The sequence below is a fragment of the Vanacampus margaritifer genome, chromosome 1, assembly GCF_051991255.1.
Source record: "Vanacampus margaritifer isolate UIUO_Vmar chromosome 1, RoL_Vmar_1.0, whole genome shotgun sequence".
NCBI classification, from domain to species: Eukaryota; Metazoa; Chordata; class Actinopteri; order Syngnathiformes; family Syngnathidae; genus Vanacampus; species Vanacampus margaritifer.
In genome coordinates, this window is record NC_135432.1 from 19,036,445 (window position 1) to 19,062,467 (window position 26,023).

The window sequence follows — 26,023 nt, forward strand, 5'->3', positions numbered from 1 at the left end:
TTCTTAATGAAATGGGGAATTTCGACCCCTGGTCGCCCGCCATTCATTTCAATGGGTGATTTCGACCCCTCGTAGCCCGCCATTCAATTTCGACCCCTGGTCGCCCGCCATTCATTTCAATGGGGGATTTCGCCCTTAAACAATCAATTTGTTCAATTAGATTATAACATTGATTACTATATATTACAAAATAATTCATTTACAAGTAATCACTAGTGAAAAAACACATTTAAATTGACACATTTTCGGAGGAAACTGACAAATTAGGTCACAAATCTACTTGGGGGGGGGTTGCAATGAGCGAGTGGCTCCAAAAGGAGGCAGTAATGTGACATCGATGTCTGTGAGCAAATAGTCATTGTAGAAGAAGAAGTGCTCTGCATTGAAGCTGTTTCCTGTTCCGGGGCAACCATAGCTTCACAAACAGGACAAAAATGTTAGGCCGACTGTCACGGCTCGGGCCAGTTTTTTCCCGGTTAAGTTATCATGTACCCGTTCGGTGCGTGTCCCAATCGAAGCCGAGTGGCGCTGCGGGTGCGGCTGCCGTGACCGAGCTGCACCAGGCTGCACCGAGTGGCAGCCATGGGGAGGTCAGCAACTTTGTCAAGGTGAGTTCCTCTGATATTGCACGGTTACAATAAACTCGATCTTCATTCGCGCTTAGTGAACGAACAAAAAGACTCCTGTATGTTGCTTCTCGTTGACGTTGTTTTGTTTGTTATGACTGACGCGAGCGATCCGATCTGAAATTGATGTCACTTTCAGTCAGCTTAGTCCAGATGCTGAGAAACATGGCTTGGTGATGCTTATTATGCGAATTGGTCCCACTGTTGTTATAACAATGGTGGAAGTGCAGAACAGTTCACTGACAGACACGATTTCAGAACTAGATTACAAAATTTAAAAGTCGAATTTCATACTTGATGGGTGGGCAGGCAGTCACTCTAGTCTCAACTACTGTATTGTATACAAACGTTAATTAAAAAAAAAATAATAATAATCCGTCTCTCCCCTTTGACTGACATTTAACCAGACAATTGTTCATTTTGAATACATTCTGAGTGACTATTAAAAGCGTACAATTTGCAGTTCTGCAACTTCATTCATTTTGTATTCAAATTGGGCAATATTTAGTTTGTCAGTCATGAAAAATTATACTTGTTTGAACAGATGTCTTGATACTTGTCTAATTTCTCTTTGTCATGATTTATTTTTATTTTTTTACAGAATCCAGAATACCATGGCTTCTCCAGTGACCCAGTGGTTGATGTATGGACTATGAGATTGTCTTTCTTCTTTGGCATCTCTGTATGTCTTGTCATTGGAAGCACATTCATTCACTACTTACCAGACCATGGGTAAGTTCCTTTGTTTTTAATTCCTCGGGCATTGTCATTTTTACGCCAATGTAAGATCACAGATTCCAGTTTTATTTTAAAATTGTTCTAATGTTGTGTTGTAGTAGCAGGCCAACAGCAGCATGAGCCTGCTCTCTGTAAAATTTCACAGGTTTCTTCTCCAATTGCTCTTTGTTTGTGTTCCAGGATGCGTGAGTGGGCCAGAAGGGAAGCTGAACGTTTGGTCGTGCAAAGAGAGAAGGAGGGTTTGCCTCTGATTGAAGAAAACTACTATGACCCCAGCAAAATTATCCTGCCCAGTGCTGGAGAAAATTAGAGTGTACACCCACCCACTTAATGTATTTCAGGAATATTGTATTTCACTAAAATAGAATAAAGGCTACTTGTTGGATTCATTAAATATGTGTGGACTATGATTCTCATAAGAAATGTTCTTAAAAAATGGGCACCCTAACTTAGCAGCGGGGGGAAAATAATCATTTTGAAGCCAAATTTCAGGATTTGTTGTTTCCCAACACCGGCGCTTCCCATGATTCTCCAAAAGAAGAACATAACACAACTTATTATTAAATGAAAATCATTTTATTTTGTTTCCTTAAATTGAACATTTAATTCTTACAAAATGTCTTATTTTTAACTCGGGCATCAAAATAAATGTTGCTTTGAAAAGAAGTATGAATATAAATATCAATTAAGTAAAAAAAAAAAGACTGCCTTTGACGTGTACATAACATATTTACCACAAAAAAACCTTTAAGTAATCCCCTTTAAACAGGCATTTAAACTTGAAATATCAAGAACATAACACTAAAAAAGAATTATATTCAGACCCACTAATACCACTATTGCAGTTTTACTTTCTTTTCATTAGTTATCTGAGCTCACTTGAGTTGACATGTAGTTGTTGAGATTTTCGCTGTCTCTGTGCCACGGATTATTGATCAAGGAAATACATTATTAACTGTTTCTATATACCGTTTCCCCTGCAATGTGCTCATGTTCCCCTGTTTGGGAATCACTTACCCTAAGCAGATGACATGTAGCTCATAGATCTAGTTGGTTCTTGACTGTTGGTTCTGTCAGAAGGGAGCAGGTCATGACAACACACTAATAAACATAGGCTACTACATTGAAAAATATGATTGTGGCATTTGGTTTTATAATGTACATTTACATTTTGTGGTTAAAATAACCTTAGCAAGATGAGATCAGCGTCTTTGTTGTTTCCAGATGGTTATGTTTACATCTGATACACAGCTATGGAGATAACGTTACAGTATTTACAATGATATACCACATGTTATGGTCATAACAAGTATTTGAACAAATACAGTATGCTTATAATAGATCAAAGTGAATAATATTTACCTGGACCAGGTGTAATAAGACTTAACATTTACATGCAAATCCACTTTCACTTGTTTGTTTTGGGGTGTTGCAGTACTCCCTTCAGTCTAATGTTAACCACAATACAGGCTTCATAGTGTTAAGGTCTGGAGATTGACTTGGAAAATCTTGAAAGATGAATCATTACACTTTTTGTCCCTGATTAATGCCTTGTTGTTTTGGGGCATTATCGTGCTTATGAAGACTCAAATAGCAGTTGTTTTGGGTCTGGTTATGTCTTCTTCAGAGTAGACTAACCACTAAATGATTTTCCTTAAAAAATAATAATAATAATCTTCAATATTGCTTGTTTTTCAACCACAGATGGCTCTGATTTTCATGTTGGTTATATCTCTTACTGTAGTCTCCACTGGAAAACCCCAAATCCGATTTGGAATGTAGGCATCCAACGCTATTTTATTGTTTGAATGTAATACTACTGTAAAACACGGGCAACAAAACGCACCTGTCAGTCATGTCAAGTTATTTGAGCAAATAATAATAATAATAATAATAATAATAATAATAATAATAATAATAATAGCTGTACTAATATAAGAATTTTAGACATCGCTACAAAAATCTACAACTTGATTAACCACTTAAAACAGTCAAAAGACGTCTATCGGCTTTCGTTGGACGTTACAATGCGCATGTGCAGTCAAAGGCGGAAGTTGTAACTGGCGCCAAATGCGTACAGGCAGCCAGTGCTCTGCCGAGTACCGACAATGAATGTTTTCTCCCCCTTTTTTAAGTAAAAGTTTGCGACTTCCAATGACCAGGGAGGTGGTTACTTCACTTTGTTACCTTTTTAAACAGCTAAATTGCTTCGAGACGTGTCATGCCCTCATTATCTTTGAACGGAGTGACAGTGCAGTTTCCTTTCACTCCGTATGACTGCCAGAAGGACTACATGAAGAAAGTTATTGAATGTCTTGAGAATGTGAGTGTTTGCATCAGAGAAACAAGCGATGCTAAAACTCGTTTGCCAAATAGTTTGCATAAATATGACTTCATTGTATGTCTGAGACTCTGAGTGCCTTGTCATAATCCATGCATGTTAGATTATATTTAGTTTGTACTTTTGGGGAAAACTGCACGCGCATAAATAATGTACTGTACACTCTCTTTTGTTGTTGTTGCAGAAGTTTAATGGGGTCCTGGAGAGTCCCACTGGCACTGGGAAAACCTTATGTCTGCTATGTGCCACCTTGGCATGGAGGGAGCACTTCAAAGACACCATCTCTGCGCAAATAATCAAAAAAAGGTTGAATGATGACAAGATGCCAGTTGATAGTTCTCTCGAATCTTGGGGGATGGCTTCAAAAGATGGTTCAACACCAAGTATGTACATGCCGCAGTACTGCCAAAGTCCGTTCATTGTCATCTAGAGCAGGGATGGCGAGATCCGGTCCTCGAGGGCCGGATCCTGCAGGTTTTGGATATTTCCCACTACAGCTGATTCATGATCCGCTCATCAGCAAGCTCTGAATACGCCTGATAATGATTCTGTTAATTGGAATCAGCTTAAGTTCGAGTAGGAAAAACTCTAAAACCTGCAGGCCCTCGAGGACCGCAGTTTGACATCCCTGATCTGGAGGGTTCCCACCTTTTCGAATTGCCCAGAATGCACTGCCGGTTGCCACATTGGTAGGGAAAGTCGCACTACCAGTGTCATTTGTAATTATTCAAACAGCAGAAGAATGTCTGTTATGCTTTCTCTTTGTGTGTAATCGGTGGCAGTAATAGTCTAGGGGGAAAAAGGATAAACAAAAAAAATTCCTTCCGACTCCGGAGAATTATTACAAATCAAGGCTTGGTAGCCCAGAAGAAAAGCAACTTTGGCTGGCTGCACCAATAGATCAAATCTGATCACTTTGTCACACTTTGTCATTGTTTTCTAGCCTCCTATAGTGATGTTCCCAAGATCATATATGCATCACGGACACACTCTCAGCTTACCCAAGTTGTTCATGAGTTGAAGAACACATCATACAAGTAAGATATAGTATTTCAATAACTGTTTATTTAAAGGAACTGTCGGACAGATTTCCGTTGCTGTTTGTAAACATAACATTCGAAGCTGACGCTCAAGGAAGCCGAGGACGGCAGCCAACCAGGAACGAGCGTGAGAGGGAGGGGTCCGCACAGCGAAATTGAGATATGCCACTGATAGTAGCTTGCTTCCTCGGCTTGGCTGCAGGGAAAACGTTGAGTCTCTGCCCAGAAACGTCCTGGACAGGCCAAAACAAATCCATCAGACAGTACCTTTTTAAGGAATCAAAATTTAATTCCTTACACACCGAAGCATTAAAAAAAAAACACACACAATTGCACTTTACTGATTTTGCACCTTGACAGTCAAAAACACTGAAGTAAAAAAAAGCGCTTAAAGATGCATTGTGCCGCTTAAAGAGGTAATATTAATGCTTTTTCTACATCATGCATGCTCCATCAATGCCCAGATGAGTACGAAGAGCCCTGAATATTAGTCGACGTTAAGCTTTTTTACGTTAGGCGTTTAGTATGGAATGAATTGATCTGTGTTGCCTGAAGGTTTTACCCCTGGCGGGACAATGAATATGCAGCAGATCATGCCATTGGGATAAGGATTTTTCACATTCCAATTTTATTTTTTATTTTTGTTTAATCTTTAGCACTCTACAAGTAAAGATTAAAAAAAAAAAAAACATATTTCAAATATGCATTTAACAGGTTGTGTGTGGGGTGCTCCAATGATCTCAACACGCCCCACACACATAAAACCTCTCTTCCACCACTGGCATCTATAGCACCATTTTGGATCTGATCCGAAATGAATGAGATAACTGTTCCTTGAACTCTATATGATTTTGTTTTAATGAGGGTAAGCAGTACAGAAAATGGATGGATGGATGGATGATTATGAATGAACTAAAACTTGAAGTCCTTTTATCTGTGATTTAGACCGAAGGTGTGTGTGTTGGGGTCAAGAGAGCAGATGTGTATCAATCCAGAAGTGATGCGTCTTCAAAGCAACCATCTCAAAGTACGTTTTTTTTGTGTGTGTGTAATGTAACAAAAAGCCAAATAAATGTGCGTTATTTACTGTATCATTTAAGGAAATGCATTTTCTTTTTATTTGGAGCAATATTCAATATAAGATGTTCAAAGTAGCTCAAATCAAATATTAGCTCATGTTGGTTCAGCAACAAAGAAGAAAAATACATTTTTAACTGTTATAAAAGAATGTCGAAATGTGCTTATTTTCATGCATTTGTCTGCTTTTATTTTTAAGGTACATATGTGTCGAGCAAAGGTCTCCACAAGGTCATGTGCCTTCTACAACAATGTTGAAGGTAATAGATGGACTCAAACAAACAAAAAAAAAATTTAATGATCAGTTAACATATTGCTTGTTGATGAATCATGATAATATATTCAGGTGGTTTGAAATCTGCTTGCTTACTCCAGTTATCGCTTAATTACTGAACTTTTTATGACATTGTCTTCAGAGAAAAGCACCGACAGAGAATTGGTGGATGAAATTGTGGACATGGAAGACCTGGTCAAATTTGGCAACAAAAAGAGGTGTGATCCATGTTGTTGTATTTATTTAAAGTAGGGCTGAGCGATTTATCTGTTTCGTCAATTTTTTATTTTTATTTTTTATTTTTTTTACAAGTTCTTTTGTTCAAATCTTGTTGATGTGCAATGCTTTTACTAACAAACATGGCTGCGAATTTGACCAACTCTGGTGATTTGGTCACTATTTAGCAGAGGCATTATGTGCATTTTATTGATGTATTTATTTGTACATTTATATGTAATGTTTAGATAAGATCAGTGCTTTGGAAGTGCAGTCTACAGTACGTGTACATACAGTGGGGCAAAATAGTGTTTAGTCAGAGATTGTGCAAGTTCTCACACTTCAAATTATGACAGGTCGGTAATTGTCATCATACAGTATAGATACACGTAGTAATAATATTGATAATAATAATAATGGGAAGAAATCACATTGTAGGATTTTTTAAAGAATGTATTAGTAAATGATGTTGGCAAATAAGTATTTGGTCACCTGCATAAAAGCAAGGGCTGGTTTGTAGCCCCACGCAAGATTGCATTGCAGCAAACACCTTGGAGAATCATCACTCGCAACATAACAATACAATATCTGTGATAAAGGAAATTGAGCTTTTAATTGGATTTTGGGTGTCAAAATGTACAGTAATTTCCTCTTTGTTTGTTGTTTTTCCTACAGGGCTTGTCCTTATTATCTCTCGCGTTCTTTAAAGCAGCAGGCTGATATCATTTTTATGCCTTACAACTACCTGCTGGATTCAAAGGTAAGCAGTAGCGTTCCATTCATAGATGCTAGCCTGGCTGTCCTGAAATGTATAAAAGTCTGCGATGCTATACACTGTAACACATTTTAAATACTTTTGTATTCTTGCAATTTCAAATTTGGTCCCTAGACAAGTGTGATGAATAGTCTTTCCTTTGGCACCAAATATATTTTCTTCTGTTTACTGTCTTCCCACAGAGCCGCAAAGCTCACAACATCGAGTTGGCTGGATCTGTTGTCATCTTTGATGAGGCTCATAACGTAGTAAGACCGCCCTCGGCATTATTACTCTCAATTAATTGTATAGCCACGTGCTAACAAGTGAGGGTACGCAGCTAATCAGTGTAGCGTTCTTTAACGGCTTTCTTTCCATGTGCAGCTCACAGAAAGGCAAGGGGCTAATGTTAGCATTAAAGCATGTTGCGCGTTCACCATATTTACACTTAATACAAGTCGGTCTCTCACGTTTCATGTTCTCGTTTGCAGGAAAGTACGTGTGAAGAGGCAACATCATTTGACATAACGCCATATGATCTAGCCTCAGCCATTAACGCGATTACCAGATTGTTAAGTGACCACGCTCAAGAAGCCCATTTGGGGGAAATGTATTCTCAAGGTTTGTAATTTAGAATGCCACAATTCTTGTCAATATGCTTGCGTGTCTATTCCGTCGATGATTTGCTTTTGGATCATCAACTAAAAGAGCTATGATGTGTACATATTATATTTGCCCTTCAATTTTAGACTTTTTTTTTTTTTTTTTGCAGTTTCAGGTTTAAAAACAGATATAAAAGATGTTGCTAAACTCAAAGGTTAGTACTGTATTCAAATTAATTAATTCAGATTAATTCAGTGATCATGACCATTTATTATGAGGCTGTACCTAAACGATAGTTGTCGTTATTTACAGAGATTCTGTTGAAACTTGAGGCTGCTATTGATTCCTTTGAGGTTCCGGTTGACAAAGGCATAACAAAACCCGGCATGTAAGGGACGAGTATACAGTAACCTCCATTTTCATTCACGATTTTAGAAGCGGTGCCACCAAAGGTGCTGATGTAATTGCTTTTTTTTAATTAATTTTTTTTAATCATGCTCGTGATGTACTTCATAGCTTCATATATGAGCTGCTAGAGAGAGCCCACTTGACGTACAACACCAAGGCCGATGTGATTGAAGCTCTCGATCAGATCATTGGATACTTAGCAGGACGTAAGTAGAGCTCACGAGCTTGCATCAGTAATATTTCGTTACTGATACACTCAGTTACCTAAATGTTAAATTTGGATAACATTTGAGTCGTCGCCACAATTAAGTCACTTTCAGGCACGTTCTTAGCCAGATGGACCTAAACGTCATACTGTATTGATGAAAATGTTCCCGCCACTGTAGCAAATGAGCTGTATGACATGTATTACACAGAGCCGGGGATATTTCCCAATACGAGTGGATTGCAGAAGCTCTCGGATATCATACAGGTATGTCAAGTGAGGATGCAGAGTACAGTAGTTAAATACTTCAAATTGTTTTGGGTAATGCATATGTTGTGGGATTGCATTTGCTCGAGTGAACATTAACATTGTGAGCAACAGCTGTTATATATAAATACTGTACATCTACCGATACCACTTAATCTCATGTTATGACGACTGTTATCAATTTAAAATCACTCATTTATTATGCTGAGAGCCTGGTACGTTCCTGAAAACCAGACCAAAAAAAAAAGTGTATTGCCATGATACAGATGTACTTGATACACTCACCAAATTAATAATAAGAGGACAAGAGTTTAATACAACAGAACTGCAACTAAGAAAATGCACATCTTCCTGGCAATTAAATTGGCTGCATAAAGAACCGTTAAGCTTCATTCTACAGTAGCCACAGACTTTTTTTTTCTTTTCTCATATAGCTTGTATTCTGTGGTGACGTGGCGCAAATTGAAGCTAAAGCAGCTCATTTTAAGGTGAGTGATTCATCACAGTCATACCATTTCTTTCCTAAAGTTTATTTTCATGTTTTGCTCTTAATTGTCAGCACTTTTCATGTTCCAAAACATCCATTTATCCCTTCCGTGTAATCTGCGACAATGTTTGCTGTATCATCATTATTAGGAATTGGACATCAGCTATCATATTTGTGTCCTGGCTGCAGGTTCACATCCATCAAGACACCAGCGCTCAGAAAAAACTAAAAAATGGTGACCCATGGGCTTCATCCACAAAGAAAGCAGGTGCTGTAAATGGATTGGGTAATCAGTCCTTAAGATAATAAGCGATCGTTAAGATGTCAAAACATAACCAAAGTTGTTGAGATAGTGAGTACTGAATGAATTCAATTCATCTCTACTGCCTGTCCTTAACCTAAAAGCCACAAAAGTGTTACCACTGGCTTGTGAGTAACCATAAATGGGTTTGTAAGGTTGATAATGCCAGCTGACGTTAGACGAGTGGTCGGGTACACCCTGGACTGGTCACCAGCCAGGCGCAGGGTTTAAGAGATGCAGAATATCAAATAATAAAAAATATGTTATATACTTTTGTATCATACAAATTATATGAATGATACTCGTCTGCAAGGTTCCAAACTTTGAATAGAGAGGAGCTGTCTTCATTTGTCTGTAACTAATGAAATGTTTGTAAAAAAATAAAAATAAAATAATAATAATATATTTGTACAGTATTTTAAGGTGGTGGAAAGGCCACTTTAAAACTTGTAAGTCTGCTGTACATAAAAAGTCGTTGATTTTTATTTTTTGTTTTACTAAGCTTCTGCAATATTTGTGAATTTTTTTCTTTGTTCAAAGTGGTTTTGATTGAGTTGTGATTGTTTTCAGTTGGTACTGTATATTGAGTGTTTACTGTACTGTGCTTTATGGTTTAATATATTGTTACAGTTAAATTTAGTGTACTGGACTAGAGCAATTCTTATTGTGGCACACATTGACATTTATTGTGCTGCTGAAATGTCTCCTTTATGAATGTGCATAACAGTGCGATACGTATATTTAAGAATATTAACAATTGCAGTTATTATCCTTAAGTGTTTGTTCATTTGTTATCTTGTATCTTCCAGGAAACATTCTGAGTTATTGGTGTTTCTCTCCGGGCTTCAGTATGCAGAACTTGCAGGATCAAGGTGTACGCTCCATCATTTTGACCAGCGGCACCCTTGCTCCCCTGAGCTCCTTCACCTCTGAGATGAGGATGTACGTTTTATTTGAGTCAGGCCTATTAGCACTTCACAAAACATATTTCTATCATCATTGACATAAAAGTAAACTACAGTTTTTCTTTTTAAAGGCTGATGGCCTTTCTTATAATCTATTGTATATAAAAAAAAAAAAAGTTCTGTTGACCAATGTGTTTTTTCTTCTCTTGCTTGATATGCAGACCGTTTCAAGTGTCTTTGGAAAACAGCCACGTCATTGAGCGGGATCAGATCTTTGTTAGTGTCATTGAACAAGGCCCAGATAGGGTCCCGCTGAGTTCAGCATTTGATAGAAGGTCAGTACATAGAATACTCACTAAGTACACATGTTACACAAGGTGCATGTCTATACATAATGATCATTTCACCTTTTTTTTTGTTTTGTTAACCCTGTAAGCAAATCTTTGTTGTTGCCCTTGTTTTTTAGTGAGCTTCCTTAACTTAAAGCTGAAATGTTATTTTATTACCCATGGGTGGCATTAGTCATTTAATGCCGACAATATGTTTGTTTTTAAGATTTGATCCTGAAAACCTGTCATCTTTAGGAAACACAGTGGGTAAGTACAAACTACTACTTAGAGATTATTTTAATACAGTACTCATTTACCCTGACAACTGAACGATTAACTTGAAGAACAACCCTATTAGCTTAAGTATGTTTTAAGGTTTGCTGTCTCCTCAGTAAACCTGACCCGGATCGTGCCCCATGGTCTCCTTTTGTTTTTTCCCTCCTTCTACTTGATGGAAAAAACGTTGGAGTTCTGGAGAGTGAGTGAAAATTCAATATTACTGTTGCTATAGTTGGTGTTTCAAATGTTTTATCATTTTAAATGCTAAATATTAATGTTACAAAATTTTTCTCACCAGGACAATGGACATGCAAATCGGATTGAAAGTGTAAAGCCAATGTTTGTTGAACCAAAAGGGAAGGGAGCTTTTTCTGAGGTAAATGTGTTTTGGTTTCTGTGAAAAATGTCTGCATGTTTCAGTACAAATCACCATTTATAAAAAAAAAACAAAAACAAACGTATACAAATACCTACAGTAATTGTTTCCTTCAACAAAATCTCGCACAAATGTTTAGAAAAAATATTGAACTAGAAACATAAAGTAGCTATTGTGTGAGAAATGTTGCTCTTGTCTGTGTTTTTAGGCAATGGAGGGATATTACAACAAAGTAAATGACTCCCAATCTAGAGGCGGAATCTTTGCTGCAGTATGTCGAGGAAAGGTGAATGTTTATGAATAACGGCCCTGATTGATGCTTGCTCTAAAAATGTGAATTTTATTATTTTACCATGACCCTTGTGAGGATTACCACTCTGCAAGATAATCATTTTTTTTCTGCTGCAGAAGTTCTTAACTTTTTTTTTTTTTTAAAGGTTAGCGAGGGACTGGATTTTGCGGACACATTTGGTCGTGGTGTTATAATCACTGGAGTCCCCTTTCCACCGAAAATGGACCCTCGAATCAATTTAAAGATGCAATTCTTAGATGAGATGAACCAAAGAAAATTACTGGTACCTGGCCAGAAGGTGAGATTTATTAGATTGATGCTTTAGAATGTGGTAAGCTTTTGTGCTTATTACTTTAGACTTTCAACTTGGTCACAAGTTGTGCCATTTTTATAAAAATAGTCGAGACTTATTAAGGTAGAATTAATTAATTAATAATTATGATAAAATAAAACATGATGGCGATGAGGGCTTTTGCTTTCTTTTCTGAAAATAGTTTAAAAGATGTGATAAAAATTACAGATGACATTTTGGTAGGGATTAGCCAAATTGGATGAATTCTAGTACTCACACATTTGACAACCTAGTCCCAAGAAATGGAGCCAAATGAGGTCCAATTGAAAGCATTTGTGCTAGATAGACGGAAGATGCTAATTTGGCAAGCTGTTTTTGCTATGTAACGTGGATTGAGCATGGCGTCAAAGTTTGATGATTGGCTATGAAAAAGTGGGTGCGAGGGCCAGTTCAATGCTACTTGCAACTTTAAGCCTATAATTTACATATCGTATCTACTTCTTGCCAAGTCAGGCAAGATTACTTGAGATGTATTTACTTGACATATGCAATGACTGTAAATGGAAGTTTAGAGAAGTGAGAGCATTTTGGAACTCCCATCTTGGACATTATCCTAGTCTTGCTTTGACATGTTTTGTGTTTGGGTTGTGGATGTATCTTTTGCAGGTGCTTACAGGATGGGAGTGGTACAGAGAGCAAGGGTTCAGAGCTGTCAATCAAGCCATCGGCAGAGTCATTCGCCACAAGGATGACTACGGAGCCATCTTCCTCTGTGATCAGAGGTCAGAAACAGTGCTGTTGTAAAAATATTTCATTACGCATCTGAACACTTGAGCATGCTAATGACTGATATCTGCTTAACTGCGAAACACATTTTGTTCTTTTTACAGAACTTCCTTGTCATTATTATAACAATTAAACCAGGTTATTTATAACATTATTCTTTGACGATACATACTCCAATGGCAACTTTCCAGTCATCTGATTCGCCTGCATTATTTAATCCAATGGCAGCCCATTTATTCAAAGCACTCTCTGACATTATTGAGAAGCCATCAAATTTTAACATTTCAAGTTAAGTGATGAAAACCTAACTATGGAATGTGTCTTTTCCACAGGTTTAAAAACGGAGATGCACAATCTCACCTTCCATCATGGGTGAGGCCGTATGTGCGTTTTTATGACAACTTTGGGAACATTGTTCGTGATGTCTGCCAGTTCTTCAGGGTTGCGCAGAAAATGGTACGCCAGTTGTTCTCGACTCATGCTACAGCTACTATTTTACTGTTTGTCATGTATTGTAGAAATAAAAAAAGACTAAATCAAGGAATTATAGTTTGGAATTGTGATACTCTGTTAATGTCATTATTTGTTATTGGGCATGATTAATTGTGATACAGATACACATTTTATTGCTTAAAATGCCCATTGGTTCTCCTTGGACTCTTCTCTTTGTGGTTATTATGAAATGGTTGGATAATTGAAATGATTTTTTTGTTGGAATATCTAACCAGAGGCCTGTGTTGGAGAAGAATCATGCGCCCGATCCCTCACTGTTTTCTGCAAGCAGTTCTCAGTCATCAGTTCCTCAGTGCTCCAGTGCTGCTTCTTACACAACCTCCCAGAAGCCATGCATTCAGAAGGCCAAAATGCTGGACGTGCACACTTCCACTCTAAAAAGGAGGAGAACTGGTGAGCCTTTATTTGAGCTTTTAGACACTTTGGGTTGAACCACTTAAATATTTTTATCTTTTTGTCTTATCTTGTCTCTTGTTAGATGAAGATACCCAATACGCTAGTATTTTTAAACAGTACGAGTCTCAGACTCAAAAGAGTCAAACAAAACCAGGCAACCTGTTTGATGCCCTGGAGCGATTAGAGCACCAAAGTGGAGGCAATGGTGCTTTGGGAGAAGAGACGGTAGGTTGATTTTTATTTTTTTTATTTTTTATTTTATTTTGATAGACAATGATGAAAAAAATGTTTCACATTTCATATATAGTTTCTGGATGTATGATGCCGGAAAACTAACTGCATAGTTTACCTTCACGCTAAAGAGCCGATCATGTAGGCCTGAGCATCACAAAGCTATGCTTTCTTATTGATACCATTATCCTTACTGGTCACATGTATCCTGACTATTTGTGGACACGTTTATTTTTATATCATTTGAATGACATTTTTGTGTTTCCTTCTTTTCTTTTCTTTTTAGCAAAGCAATTCATCCACACTGTCACTTCAATATGACAAGAGAATGGATGAGATGATGCGTGGAGGCAAACGCAAAATAAAATTGGTCCAAGAACAGGTATTTGTCAATCAAACAACTACTGTAAATGGTTATTTCAGTCAAATCACGTATGACGTGGATGTGTTTATATGCCCCCCCCCCCCCCTCCTTTTTCTTGTTTCTGCGCGTTTTCAATTACAATTCAAACCTAACAAGAACCTTGGTAGTTGACACTAAACTCGCAAACTTTTTCAGACTTCAATGGAATATTTCTCTTATTGGGGGGGAAAAAAATATGTGTCCCTGTTTTGTATTCACCTTTAAGAATGTTTCATTATCTTTATTCTATTTTTTTTTTTTTTTAGAAGCCCAGTGTTTCTGGATCAGTTACTGGAGATGGAAAAAAAGGCACCGCTAAGTCATTTCTGCTAGAAATGAAATCATCATTGAGCCAGGTCAGCTTTGAGCAAATTCGCCAGGCTCTGTACTCCTACAAGAAGAATGACAACCTGGACAATCTGCTGTCCGACACGTCCTTTTTAACCCACGACCCTCATACTTACAGACTTTACCGTGGTAAGTCATTTGTATCAAAAAAGTACTTTCACTTGTCTCCATTTTTTTTAGTGAGTATGTTGAAATTAATGACACGCTAGGCTGCTTAAGTATGTTTGCATAATTGTGTGTAAACATGTGCCACCTCATATTACTTCAAGTACCTGGTCTGTCTCGGGTCTAAAAGTGCTCAGCTGATGTACCATTTTGGTGACATAAACTATAGGTGGTCACTCCTTGCTCAAGTGGATTCGTCATTGTAGCATGACATTTTAAAATGTAAACTAAACTTTGCAAATCCCGAAGGGAAAATCTCTCTAAGGCTTATGTATAAACAGGTGCTTAAAGAATGGAGATACAGTATGTTAATTATGTACATTGGACCACTGCATTTTTGTGATTTGACATTCATTTTGGTGGGGGGACATTGGGGGCGGGGTCTGTCCCTCCCTTGTTTGCAGAAAGACCCCACGTGATCACATTTTTTTTCATACACAATCCCCTGCTTATTCATTTTATGACCCAAACTCCCACTCATTTATTTTTATTTTTTGGTCAAAGTAGTATTTTTTTTTTCATGGCAGAGCATGCCTGCGACCCTAGTGAGGATACAATGTTCGGAATATGGATGGATGACAATGGCTGTAAATTATTCTTGCATCATCACTATTTTGGTCGGGCGCAGTACTGACTCCCCGAGAATAGCGAGGGTCCACTCTATTACAATTGATGTCGATGTTACATGTCATCCTGATTGAGTAGTTTGATTGAAAACGATCCAATGTGTCACATACAGGTTTATACCCCTTTGTACGACCACATCACAGAAAGGCATTTGACGAAAAATGCCTGGAGCTGACTGGGACCGGCTGTGGCTACAAACCCGAACATTTGGTGAACGAAGACAAAAAGAGATCAGGGACGCCACAGAGTGGTAGGTCAAGATGGTATGGTAGCAATGATGTAATGATTCCCGGCCTTTAATTTTCTTCTAGGTTTGTTTTACAATTTACTTGTTTTATTTATATTTGTGTCCAACATGCATTTCATATACAAATATTTACTGTAATTATGAGTAGGTGAGTGATAGACTACACCGCATTACGTGCAAATTTACTGCTGTATGAGTGGAACTTGGTCATAAACTGAGGACACCATATCCAATGAAATTATTGAACTTGCAGACTTACAGATGAAAAACACTAGAATTATATGAGCAGTTTGATATTGGTTCGTAAAACTCTCTAGTCAAGCTATAAAAAAAATTGTGGAGAACTGATATGTTTAAATGTAAAACCACTTTATTTATAAATAAGCCAAAGTTTGTTGAATTAACTGACAAAACAAGTCCAGTCAAGCAGCATACAGCAAGCCACACTTGACAGTAGCTGTACATCCAAAGTCTTAATCTTATGCTTTATTTCCTCATCCAGCAGATGAGCAACCCAGTGGGCTTTCGTCATCCACTTCCAATTTAACATTGAGTGCGCAGCTGAATGTAGAGCAACTCAAACAAGGAGGACGTCAAGATCTTAGAGAAACTCTGACTGGTAGGAAATTTAACACCATGTACATTGTGCAATTCATAAACTTTGGCAGAGACATCAAAAGGGGGAATCCTGTAAATGCCACTTTTGGGGGTTTACTGAGATTGATAAACAGTAAAGTATTTTACTTGTGGGCGGGGGGTGTGTGGTCGGGCGAGGTTTATGGCAACATTAAAGTGCACACTCTTTTACAAATAGGTGGTTCAAAGTTAAACAATCACATTCAAATGGTAAAATAGTATTCCGTTCATACCTGCTGATAATTAAAGCACTGATTATCCCTAAATAAAGTTCTGCTGATTGGGGGGCATTTTTGGCCAACTACATCCTGAAAACCAACATTGAAGCATTTTGATGGCAGCATGAATCTTTGGCATTAGCCTTTTCTTGATCTGGAAGTTGGAGATTTTACTGGGAAGCGTTTATGAATGGTTTAAAAATGGACAAAAGAATGGCTTAAGCAGGAAAAAAAAAGATTTTGAAATCACAATCTTAAAGTGCAATACAGAATTGATATTGGTATTAATAAACAAGAAAATCAAAACTCATCTGTGTTTACCAGACGCGAACCCAAAGAGTCAAGTCCAGGCTGCCTTTCTGGCTGACGTAAAAAAAGCACTTGGCCTAGAGGGATCAGCTCAACTATGTCAAGCTGTTAGTGCATACAAGAAGACAGACAACTATGAAAATATGATGACTGCAGCTGTGGCCTTATTCACAGAGAAAGATGAAGACTTCAGCCTTTTAATCAGTAAGTATAGTTTAATCACATTTGAATTTGGTTCCCCCCTCCCCCATGTACTTTTATTTTTCTTTCTTTCGTCTGAAGGATTTGGCAATATCATCCGCCCTCACCATAAGAAGCAGTATAAAGAGATGTTGAAAGCGTTGATGGGTGTTGATACGGCTCCTGCTAAAGCAGACCAGAAAAAAACTGAAGATAATCAAGTGCATGGTTTTAATTAAGTTACTATTATAACTTTTCCAAATTATTAGAAACTCTGCGAAAAGCCTGTTTATATATACAGTATTGTACATTGTATAAAATGTTGTATGTTTTGTTTTTTACTGAAATAAAACGAACTTGTTTTTCATATATTTGAATTTCAGACAGTTGTCTTGTTGGATTATCTGAACATTTGCTGCACAATTTACAAATAACAAAACCTGTTGACAATGATAACCAATAAAAACATGTTTAATCTTGCAAACATGATCGCGTAAACGTAAAACTTAGATTTACGGGAAATGTTTCACATTTCACCTTTGGGGGTATACGATATACACAATGCATCCACCTCGACATGAAAAAAAAAACTACAATGGAATATCTACAGACTCCGAGGAGACTGGAACTTGCTAATAATATCGCAAGCCAAAAAGTCGCAACAACTGTGTTCCTCTTGTTTGTTTTTTCTAATCGAGATGGGGAAAAATTCCGACATCCCAATACAACGCGAAAGCAGCATGAAGAATCCCCACTCCCCGTTGTCTCTAGAATGCACCATGTGATCTCGCGAGGCTTTGTGGAACATTATCCATCATGGCAGGCAGTAAGTTGGTACTTGAGGGTGCAGTAAGTATTAAGAGCTTTATTCTAGGTCTGAGCGTTGTCATAATACCAGTGATTCGGACCTGCTTTGGTCACCTTGACTGGGTCTTCGATTACCTGACGGAAACTCCCGGGAAAATAGCAATTTGTGTGCATATTGCTGTCATCAATGGCCTCCTATTAGTAATATGCAGGGGACCTCTGTACAAGGTAAGCGTAAACGCTAGCTAGCGAACTTAAGTTTCATTCTAGTTAATGAATGAATGAATTGAATGAATTAGATGACGTACTGTCCAATAGGAGTTCGTGTTACGTGCCACATTTGAGACCGGTAGCTAGTGCAACAAAAGCTGTCCAGTTTGGTAATCCTATTAGCTAAAGTAGAACGATACAGCAGGTGATACCGGTGCTCCTGTCAGATGACGGCTATGCTGTTCTAACGGGACGCCTGTGTCGTCTCAAGATGGCTACAAATATTATTACTTTTAGTTGAATTTGTCCCGTACGTGTCCTATTTGTCGGAAATTGAAATAGAGAAGTGCGGTTTAATTAAGGAAGTAAGGGCATGTGGGTTTCATGTATGGGAAGTTGGTCTCCAAAACGATTTCTACCTTCCGCCTCTATTGTATGTGTTTGAAAGGCATCGGCTATTAATTGTTGTATTTGTCATTAGTGACAGTGATGTGTAGGAAATTAATTGTATCTCTGAATATAGGGTATTAATGGAAAATTTAAACAGTCATGTTCAGCAGTAGTTTTAACCAACAATCTACGCATGAGTGTATAAAAATCCTTTCAGAAAAGTTTCAAAGTCAGTATAGCAAAATGGATCCTGAGAGTAATGAAAATTGGTGTTTGTATGGAAGAAAGGGCCATTTTTAACAGAAGGAAAAAAAAGTTAGGACTGAAATATTTTGTAGTTTAGTTTAAAGTTTGGAAAATTAATTACATATACAGTATATTTGTTTTCTATTTAACTTGAACATTTGTTTGTTGTAGGTTGCTGTGAGAGCCTGCTTTCTGGGAGTCATTTTTGGTTGCGGTCTGATTATAAGCTGCACTGAAACCACTTGGACACATTTTGGCTGGTATGTAAATTAATATTACATTATTTTCTATCTACTTTTATCTTGCAGTCCTTGTTTTTAAATGCACAGCGGGTTGGCTTATTCAAAAATCTTAGGATCACATGTCACGTTTTCTTCATCAGAGATCTCAGTATGTTACCTTTTTAAGGGTAGCCAATCAGACTTCAAGATTAACAAAGGTGTACCACAAGGTTCATCTTTAGATCCTCTTACATTCTCTATTTTCATTAATGACCTCCCAAAAGCTAATGTTCTAGTATTGGATATCCTACAAATTCAACAATCACTGCAATCTGACTCAAGTCCAACAATGGTTCTCTAAGAAAAAGCTTCTGTTAAAGAAGAAGAAATTACATGTCAATTGGCATATGACCAGATTGTTTTCTTTTACAACAAAAAATGGTACAGTCATTTCTGTGATGGCACAGTACTAGAAAAAGTGACAAAATTTAGGAAGGCGGCAATGGACGCCGCAACTAGTAAAGATAAACAAACTCTTTTGTCTTTAAAAGAAAAACAATGACTGTATGAATTAGAAGACAAGATGAACATTTTTAACCATTCCGTGTTTGGATGCAGTTTTTCTTGATCTTTCTCCTGAGCACTACTGGTACACTGCATTTAAATGTTTTTGTATTATATTGTGGATTTTTTTTTAATCATCATTTTGTATATTATTATTATTTGTATGTGTCTCAAAAATGAGATGATGCATCTAAAGTAATAAACATGTCTTTTATACTGTGCGTACGTGTGTGCATGCTCACAAACCCATATTGAGAAATAGACACAAGATTTACTTGGTTATGTCATTTCAGACTTGATGGTGGGTGGGTAAGCAATTAGTCAATATTCCATTGCGTTTTTGAGTCATTTACTCACGGCTTGTCATTCTCAAAGACCCTATATTGGGTGGTGCAATGTGTTTGCTGGTTAGAGCTTCAACATGTGTAGTACTGTCACCGCTCTGCAGGTATATGTGCTCCCTGGCGTTCTTCCATTACTCCGAGTACTTGGTGACGGCCATCATCAACCCTCACAGCCTGTCGCTGGACTCCTTCCTGCTCAACCACAGTGCCGAGTACACACTTGCTGCGGTCTCATCATGGCTCGAGTTCACCGTGGAAAAGCTCACATTTCCAGGTCGGTGGGCAAGTTTGCGCCAGAATGTAATTCACATGCCACTTGTAATTTGGATGCAAACGATGCCAACACATATTACAGATGAGGCCTACTTTTGTCATTTTGTACCTTATCGCCCTAAATCAAATACCAATACAATACATTAATATATGTGTCAAAATCCTTTGCTAAAAATGTCTTTCGGGTCTCCTGATCTAAAATTGCAATATAGTACAATCTTATTTCTAATCAATTTTTGGTCCTAAAAGACTCATAACAACACACAACCTATAACCTTTTTTTTTTTTTTTTTTTTTTTTGCGGCAGCAATTACTTTCACTGTCAACTATGAAATTTCCTTGTTTCAATATTGGGAGCTTGTCATTCAAAAGAAGTGCTTAATTTTTATTTATTTTTTTAGTTTTATTTTTTTCTGGAGAGCTCAGTATTGTTCATTCGGTAATTTTACTGATTTGACATGTCATCATCATTGCACTCTTTTTTTCTTTTCTTTTTTTTGTATTTCTTTTCTTTTTTTTTTTTTGGTATTTCTTTTTTTTTTAAAAAAAGTGCTTAATTTTTGGTCGTGGCTTACCATAATGCATCCTGTCAGACATCTTGGATTGTTCTCTTACATTCCAATAAGCAAATGGTTGAATCCCTGCTGACCTCTCTCATGTTGTCTTTCAGAGCTGAAGCAGCTGAGGTTGTTGAGCATCATGGGTCTGCTCATGGTGCTGTGCGGCGATGCGCTCCGCAAGGCGGCCATGTTGACGGCCGGCTCCAACTTCAACCACATTGTCCAGAATGAAAAGTCGTATAGTCACGTGCTGGTCACCAGCGGCGTCTACGCTTTCTTCCGACACCCCTCCTATGTGGGATGGTTCTACTGGAGCATAGGAACGCAGGTCTGAGGATCACTGCTCAATTGTCAATACGCATATTTTGTCATAGTGCCTATCAAGAGCTATTTTTTTTTTACTCCTTTTTATTTTTATTTTATTTGGGTCTGGCCTAACGTGTTGTCTACTATAGGTAGTGCTGTGCAACCCAATATGTACGCTGGGCTACACCATCGCCAGCTGGAGGTTCTTTCGGGAGCGGATTGAGGAAGAGGAGGTTTCCCTCATCAATTTCTTTGCTGAGGAATACGTGGAGTACAAGAAGCGGGTTTCCACCGGGCTGCCCTTCATCTCAGGCATCCACGTCAACTAGTGGAGCACAGTTCTCAAAGGAGTGTACTTGACTCAAAAAGCAGAGCAGACGGTGGCGATCGCAAGGAATCCTGCGAGCCGACCCACTAGCTAGCCCAGACCAGCAAGCAAGTGAGACTGACTGCTTGACCTTGACCAAACTCTACAATCCAGTTAGAGAGACCAAAACCTTTCACCGTCTTTGCGTGTACTCTAGTAGCACTTGTTTGCAGTTTTGTTTGCATGCTTTGACCATGCTAGCTGTTGAACAACAACCAGGTGTCTGTAGAGAGTGGACGGTGATTGCATAGAGGGGGACACCGCACCTCCGGCAACGTTGTGAGGGACATACAAGTATTACCCTAGTAGTTGGCTGGTTTAAAAAAAAAAAAAAAAGGGATTCCATATAAATACACCCCGTTTCTTTTCACACATCACCCCAGCATGTCAAGCCAGATAGCTTTTAGATGTTTCTGACTGACATGCACTTTTCATTGTATTTCCACTGTTTGGTTCCCACAGAACTGGATCTGATGCTGTAGCTGGCTTATCTCACCCACTTTTTTTATGCTCTTTTTCTGCACAGTTTACGCCATTTATGTAGTTGGGGGCATTTCCAGCCTGAAAGGGCTGCAGGGCTACACGGGAAGATGACAATTCACTCTAGCTTGCCCGGCCGGCCTTCAGTCGGCCACCGCTCTCAAAGCGAATGTGTACATTAGAGTAGGAAGCAGACGCACTGAGAGCACACCCATGATGAGAACATGGAAGTCGTCAATGCAGCAGGTCCAAACCAACAACCTCATGCTCTGTGGAGATGATGCTAAGCACTGCCCTCGTTGTTTTTTCTTCCCCCTCCCTATGGACTTCTCATATGTAGCAACTTTTTTTCTTTTCTTTTTTTACTGAATGCCCATTGTCATTTTCATACCATCCAGAGCTAGTTGCTCTGTAGGGCTATTGAAATAAATGGTGGTAACTCTGCATTCAGAACAGTCACATGCTCAGAGACTGAATTGGCTGTAAAATTGGATAGAACACTTACTATATGTGTAATCCATTGTATGACTTTCACTCAGGCTAAAAATCATCGCACAGTTGCGCCATTGGCTTGTAATAAACTTTATATTTGGATTTTATGAGTAGGCCTCATACCTACTGTTTTTGGGGTCGTTTGTATGGTTCTGTATAATGTACTTTGTTATTAAATGATTTGAGTTTTCAGTAATAGTTAACGCCATCTATTTACTGCTTCCAACACTGAAGCGAAACTGCATAGATCAGTTATTTCGTATTTGACAGTAAAACATGTAGAGAGCCTGAATTCCAAGCCTTCTAGTAGTGAGTATTGTTTGAGGTCCTTGTGATACTGATATAACTACTATTTAATAATTTTATGACTATATCTGCCTTACTGCGCTGCGTGTACGTTTGCACTTTTGTCGGATTATGAAAGCGCAAGAAGATACAGCAAGTACAGTATAAAGAAAAATAACCGTTTCAGGATGCGGCGGTTGAATCAATGATTCGACGATTGACTTGTCAGTGATCGTAACGCATGCGCACTCCACGCTCGCTCTCTCTGCGAGCTTCTTCGCCATGGCACCCATTGTAAGTAGAATCGCGTGTCAACAGTCTGCTCAAATTATTGCTTGTCTAGTGTAAAACTCAAAACCGAGGATAAGGTCGTTGCCTTTGTTGTTTAATAATGTTAACGGTCCAAACCGAGACTTTGAGGCAGCCTGTTAACGATCTGATAAAGGTGCTCGGGGTTTTTTTTGCGGCCCGTAGCTAACGTTAGCTCGTGCTTGCTAAGCTCACCACGTTTTGGACTCGACTGTCCTGTTTTGGCTTCTAAACAAGAGCGGCCGGGTTGACTAAACGCGTCGTTTAAATCGCTCCAATGGTTGTCAATTACATTTGGCGATTTTTAAGGACTGTTTGCGTCATACGTGATCACCGATTCAGAATGTTACACTTGCGATGTTTAGCTTACCGTCGGCTGCCACTAGCGATACACCGTCGTCGCTTGTCCAAAATGTTGTTGTCACTTTTGAAAAGTATACACTTCTTCGAAATAATGGGACGTTGTTAAAGGTCTTCCAACAAATTACAGTTTTAAACATGAATGTCTTGGGTAACAACATGTACTCAGTCCGTGATTTTCGAACTTTTTAGACCCAAAATACTTGGCACTCTAAATGCCGCCACCATGACATGAAAATAATAGTAGGTCTTTTTGTGAAAAACAAGACAGCGGTTTTATCTCTAACAAGTTTATTATGAAACTGCATCATTATGCGTAGTTTGAACATTGACAATGTGCTTAAATATAGGACAATTTGCACATCAACCAAAATGATTAAAATATATATATATATTCTATAGAAATATTCCAATCGTACCTACACAAATATGTTTCTCACTTTAAATGGCATTACACTAATGATAATGTTAAAACCCATAAAAACGATCTCTTAAAAATCTGCGGAACGGCAACGCAAACGATAAACTGTGACAGTGGCGATACACTGCAGTCTGACATTTGTTTGCAGGGATGTGATTTTTCCGCTAATTCGCGGAATTCCGCTTTTTTTATCCCCCCCCCCCAAAAAAAAAAACAGATTTTTTTTTTTTAATTTTTATTATTAGTAGTTCATTGTGTATGCACATGACTCCGACAGATAACATCTTCTGCTATAACAAAGACATTTGTGGTATGCTCTAATATGAGTTACTTTTCATTTGGTCATGATACAATTATTTGTTCATGAAATTTGAACTCTTCAACATTATTTATGTGTTAACTTAGTAATCACATTAGTTAGATATGATGATATTCTCAGTGATAGATTTTAAAAGCAAAGGCAGTCCAATGTTTTTGGACCTAGCTGGGTGCCAGCGGCCCCCAGACCCCCGGCTAAATTTTCAGATAATTTCACTTTGGTCAAATCACATCCCTGTGTTTGGTGGTGTTTCAGGAGATTTCCTTTTCAATGTAAAATAAGTACCTTTGCTCAATAGAGGTTGGGAAACACAGTATTAGACTCTCTATATGCAAATGTACATAAAGACATGTATACAAAATCAACTATATTTCTACTAATGAGATGAGCCTAAGAAAAAAACAGCTTTTCTTTTTGGAGAACTTTGTGTTCCTGCATCAATGCGCCAAAAAGCTTTGCAACTTGACGCTCTAAGGAGAACAACGTATGTAACAGAAGTGTATTTGTTGTCGTTAAAGCAGAAGAAGCAGAACACTGGTAAAGGTGGTAAAAAGAAGAAGCAGGTCCTCAAGTTCACACTGGACTGCACCCATCCTGTTGAAGATGGCATCATGGACGCCGCCAACTTTGTAAGTCCAATTTGAGCAGGGCTGTGCAAAGGATATATGTTTAAACATATGTACATTTAACATTTTAACATGGTAGTGAAATAAAATAACCTTTTTTTGGACAAAGTTAAAATTTTGAGATATTCATATTTTTTTTTTCTAAATAACCTAAACCTCTTTTTTTTTTTCTGCACCTGTCCGCTGCGTTCTTTATGCTTTTGTTTGTTCATCCATGTTCTGCAACAAACCACTGAGACATCTGTCGCATAAAATATCAACAAAAATACACTCAAGTTTGTGATTGTATGGTCACCAAATGTAAAAACATTCAAGGGGAAGGATTCATGTTTAGGTAATTGTTGCCTATGCTTTGGCATTTGTGGGGGGGTCATTACTTTGGGACCTATCCTCCATTATTTGCTAGAATACTTGACTATTTGTGTTTTTTGTGGTCAGTTCAAAGCCGTATGTGTTGTTTTGGCACCATCTTGGGTCTGAAAAACTAAGTTGAAGTCGGGGAGGAGCTTCTGCTTACAGCCACAATGTGACCTGTGACAAAATTAGTTTGGCATCCTGGTGTTAAATAATTGTTTTTTTGTAAATAGTAAAATAATCAAGATTTTGTAAACAACAAAAAGTCCAACAAGAGTACATGGACAGAATTTTTTTAAATAATTGGATACTTTATAATGCATATTAACACAAATTTTAATTATTTTTTAAAATAAGTTATTGAGCATATTTTGTATTTTATTTTAAACTGTCTTTGACCTGGCCAAGCTTTCTGACTTTAAAATAATAATCATCAAATCAAATCTCAAATGGCCCTCCTCATCTTCCTGCGTGCAAACGTGTGTGTTTGCAGGAGCAGTTCCTCCAGGAGCGCATCAAAGTGAACGGCAAAGCGGGCAACCTGGGCGGAGGTGTTGTGTCCATTGAGAGGAGCAAGAGTAAGATTACCATCTCCTCAGAGGTGCCCTTCTCCAAAAGGTGAACTTTTACATTCATTATGTCCCATTATCGTTTGCAATTGTTCTCAATAAAAACAAAAAGTGTGGTATTGTGACTACATGTTGAGTCAAACGTGGTCTGAGAGGACTAATGTTGAAATGGGTCATGTGCATAAACATGGGTGGGTTTTGTTTACTCTGGAGACAGTGTTCAGTTTGAACACTTCCAAATGTGGCACTAGTGTAAGGAATAATTGTCTTAATTCCTTGGGACAGCCGTGAACCTGTTGTAATGTGTTGCATGCTAAAATGCTAGCTGCTCAAGTGAAATAGCATAAAATCTGTTCAGGCTTTTTTTTTAATATTGAATGTATATTGATTTTTGGCATGTTTGTAATGTCTTTCTTTTAGATATCTGAAGTATCTGACCAAGAAGTACCTGAAAAAGAACAATCTTCGTGACTGGTTGCGCGTGGTGGCCAACACCAAGGAGAGTTACGAGCTGCGCTACTTCCAGATCAACCAGGATGAAGAGGAGGAGGAAGACGAAGATTAAGTTCAAGCTGATTTTGTACAATAAAAATGAGTTGTTTTCAGTCACGTATGGTATTTTTGTCAGTTCAGCCATATTGTCGCAATCCT

General features: G+C 38.0%; 4 protein-coding genes across 8 annotated transcripts; all 4 read left to right on the forward strand.

The window, feature by feature from the left end:
* Positions 1-359: 359 nt before the first annotated feature.
* ndufb11 (NADH:ubiquinone oxidoreductase subunit B11) lies at positions 360-1,758 on the forward strand. Its single transcript, XM_077576844.1, has 3 exons — positions 360-608; positions 1,228-1,358; positions 1,545-1,758. The coding sequence occupies exons 1-3, from the start codon at positions 435-437 to the stop codon at positions 1,672-1,674; spliced, it is 435 nt and encodes a 144-aa protein (XP_077432970.1). The 5' UTR covers positions 360-434; the 3' UTR covers positions 1,675-1,758.
* A 1,658-nt stretch (positions 1,759-3,416) lies between these two features.
* Positions 3,417-17,251, forward strand: rtel1 (regulator of telomere elongation helicase 1). Of its 4 annotated transcripts, none has more exons than XM_077586187.1 (32): positions 3,417-3,687; positions 3,890-4,088; positions 4,649-4,742; positions 5,691-5,772; positions 6,022-6,082; positions 6,239-6,314; positions 6,988-7,072; positions 7,270-7,335; positions 7,558-7,687; positions 7,839-7,883; positions 7,982-8,057; positions 8,186-8,283; positions 8,494-8,549; positions 8,984-9,037; positions 9,226-9,304; positions 10,147-10,279; positions 10,464-10,577; positions 10,798-10,838; positions 10,964-11,049; positions 11,149-11,226; positions 11,435-11,512; positions 11,664-11,816; positions 12,477-12,592; positions 12,929-13,052; positions 13,325-13,502; positions 13,588-13,730; positions 14,023-14,118; positions 14,406-14,616; positions 15,392-15,529; positions 16,029-16,145; positions 16,705-16,893; positions 16,972-17,251. In XM_077586187.1, the coding sequence occupies exons 1-32, from the start codon at positions 3,586-3,588 to the stop codon at positions 17,106-17,108; spliced, it is 3,435 nt and encodes a 1,144-aa protein (XP_077442313.1). In that variant the 5' UTR covers positions 3,417-3,585; the 3' UTR covers positions 17,109-17,251. The 4 variants fall into 4 exon arrangements, with proteins under 4 accessions (XP_077442313.1, XP_077442321.1, XP_077442331.1 ...); XM_077586195.1 differs by having other exon boundaries at positions 16,032-16,145; XM_077586205.1 differs by lacking the exon at positions 14,023-14,118.
* Positions 17,252-17,652: 401 nt separating this feature from the next.
* On the forward strand, positions 17,653-22,236 carry icmt (isoprenylcysteine carboxyl methyltransferase). The gene is made up of 5 exons (XM_077586230.1): positions 17,653-17,904; positions 18,694-18,782; positions 19,756-19,925; positions 20,595-20,812; positions 20,940-22,236. Exons 1-5 carry the CDS (start codon positions 17,686-17,688, stop codon positions 21,117-21,119), a joined length of 876 nt encoding a protein of 291 aa, XP_077442356.1. The 5' UTR covers positions 17,653-17,685; the 3' UTR covers positions 21,120-22,236.
* A 358-nt stretch (positions 22,237-22,594) lies between these two features.
* Positions 22,595-25,981, forward strand: LOC144060689 (large ribosomal subunit protein eL22). 2 transcript variants are annotated; one of them, XM_077580446.1, is made up of 4 exons: positions 22,595-22,708; positions 24,342-24,452; positions 25,297-25,421; positions 25,793-25,981. In XM_077580446.1, the coding sequence occupies exons 1-4, from the start codon at positions 22,697-22,699 to the stop codon at positions 25,935-25,937; spliced, it is 393 nt and encodes a 130-aa protein (XP_077436572.1). In that variant the 5' UTR covers positions 22,595-22,696; the 3' UTR covers positions 25,938-25,981. The 2 variants fall into 2 exon arrangements, with proteins under 2 accessions (XP_077436572.1, XP_077436581.1); XM_077580455.1 differs by having other exon boundaries at positions 22,637-22,708; positions 24,345-24,452.
* Positions 25,982-26,023: the final 42 nt, after the last annotated feature.

Coding starts and splice junctions, on each gene's coding strand:
- ndufb11 (XM_077576844.1), top strand. CDS start 435: ATGTTAGGCCGACTGTCACGGCTCGGGCCAGTTTTTTCCCGGTTAAGT. Junction 609..1,227: donor AGGTCAGCAACTTTGTCAAG/GTGAGTTCCTCT, acceptor ATTTTTTTACAG/AATCCAGAATACCATGGCTT. Junction 1,359..1,544: donor CACTACTTACCAGACCATGG/GTAAGTTCCTTT, acceptor TTTGTGTTCCAG/GATGCGTGAGTGGGCCAGAA.
- rtel1 (XM_077586187.1), top strand. CDS start 3,586: ATGCCCTCATTATCTTTGAACGGAGTGACAGTGCAGTTTCCTTTCACT. Junction 7,073..7,269: donor ACTACCTGCTGGATTCAAAG/GTAAGCAGTAGC, acceptor GTCTTCCCACAG/AGCCGCAAAGCTCACAACAT. Junction 10,280..10,463: donor TTCACCTCTGAGATGAGGAT/GTACGTTTTATT, acceptor CTTGATATGCAG/ACCGTTTCAAGTGTCTTTGG.
- icmt (XM_077586230.1), top strand. CDS start 17,686: ATGGCAGGCAGTAAGTTGGTACTTGAGGGTGCAGTAAGTATTAAGAGC. Junction 19,926..20,594: donor GGAAAAGCTCACATTTCCAG/GTCGGTGGGCAA, acceptor GTTGTCTTTCAG/AGCTGAAGCAGCTGAGGTTG. Junction 20,813..20,939: donor ACTGGAGCATAGGAACGCAG/GTCTGAGGATCA, acceptor TGTCTACTATAG/GTAGTGCTGTGCAACCCAAT.
- LOC144060689 (XM_077580446.1), top strand. Junction 24,453..25,296: donor TCATGGACGCCGCCAACTTT/GTAAGTCCAATT, acceptor GTGTGTTTGCAG/GAGCAGTTCCTCCAGGAGCG. Junction 25,422..25,792: donor GAGGTGCCCTTCTCCAAAAG/GTGAACTTTTAC, acceptor TCTTTCTTTTAG/ATATCTGAAGTATCTGACCA.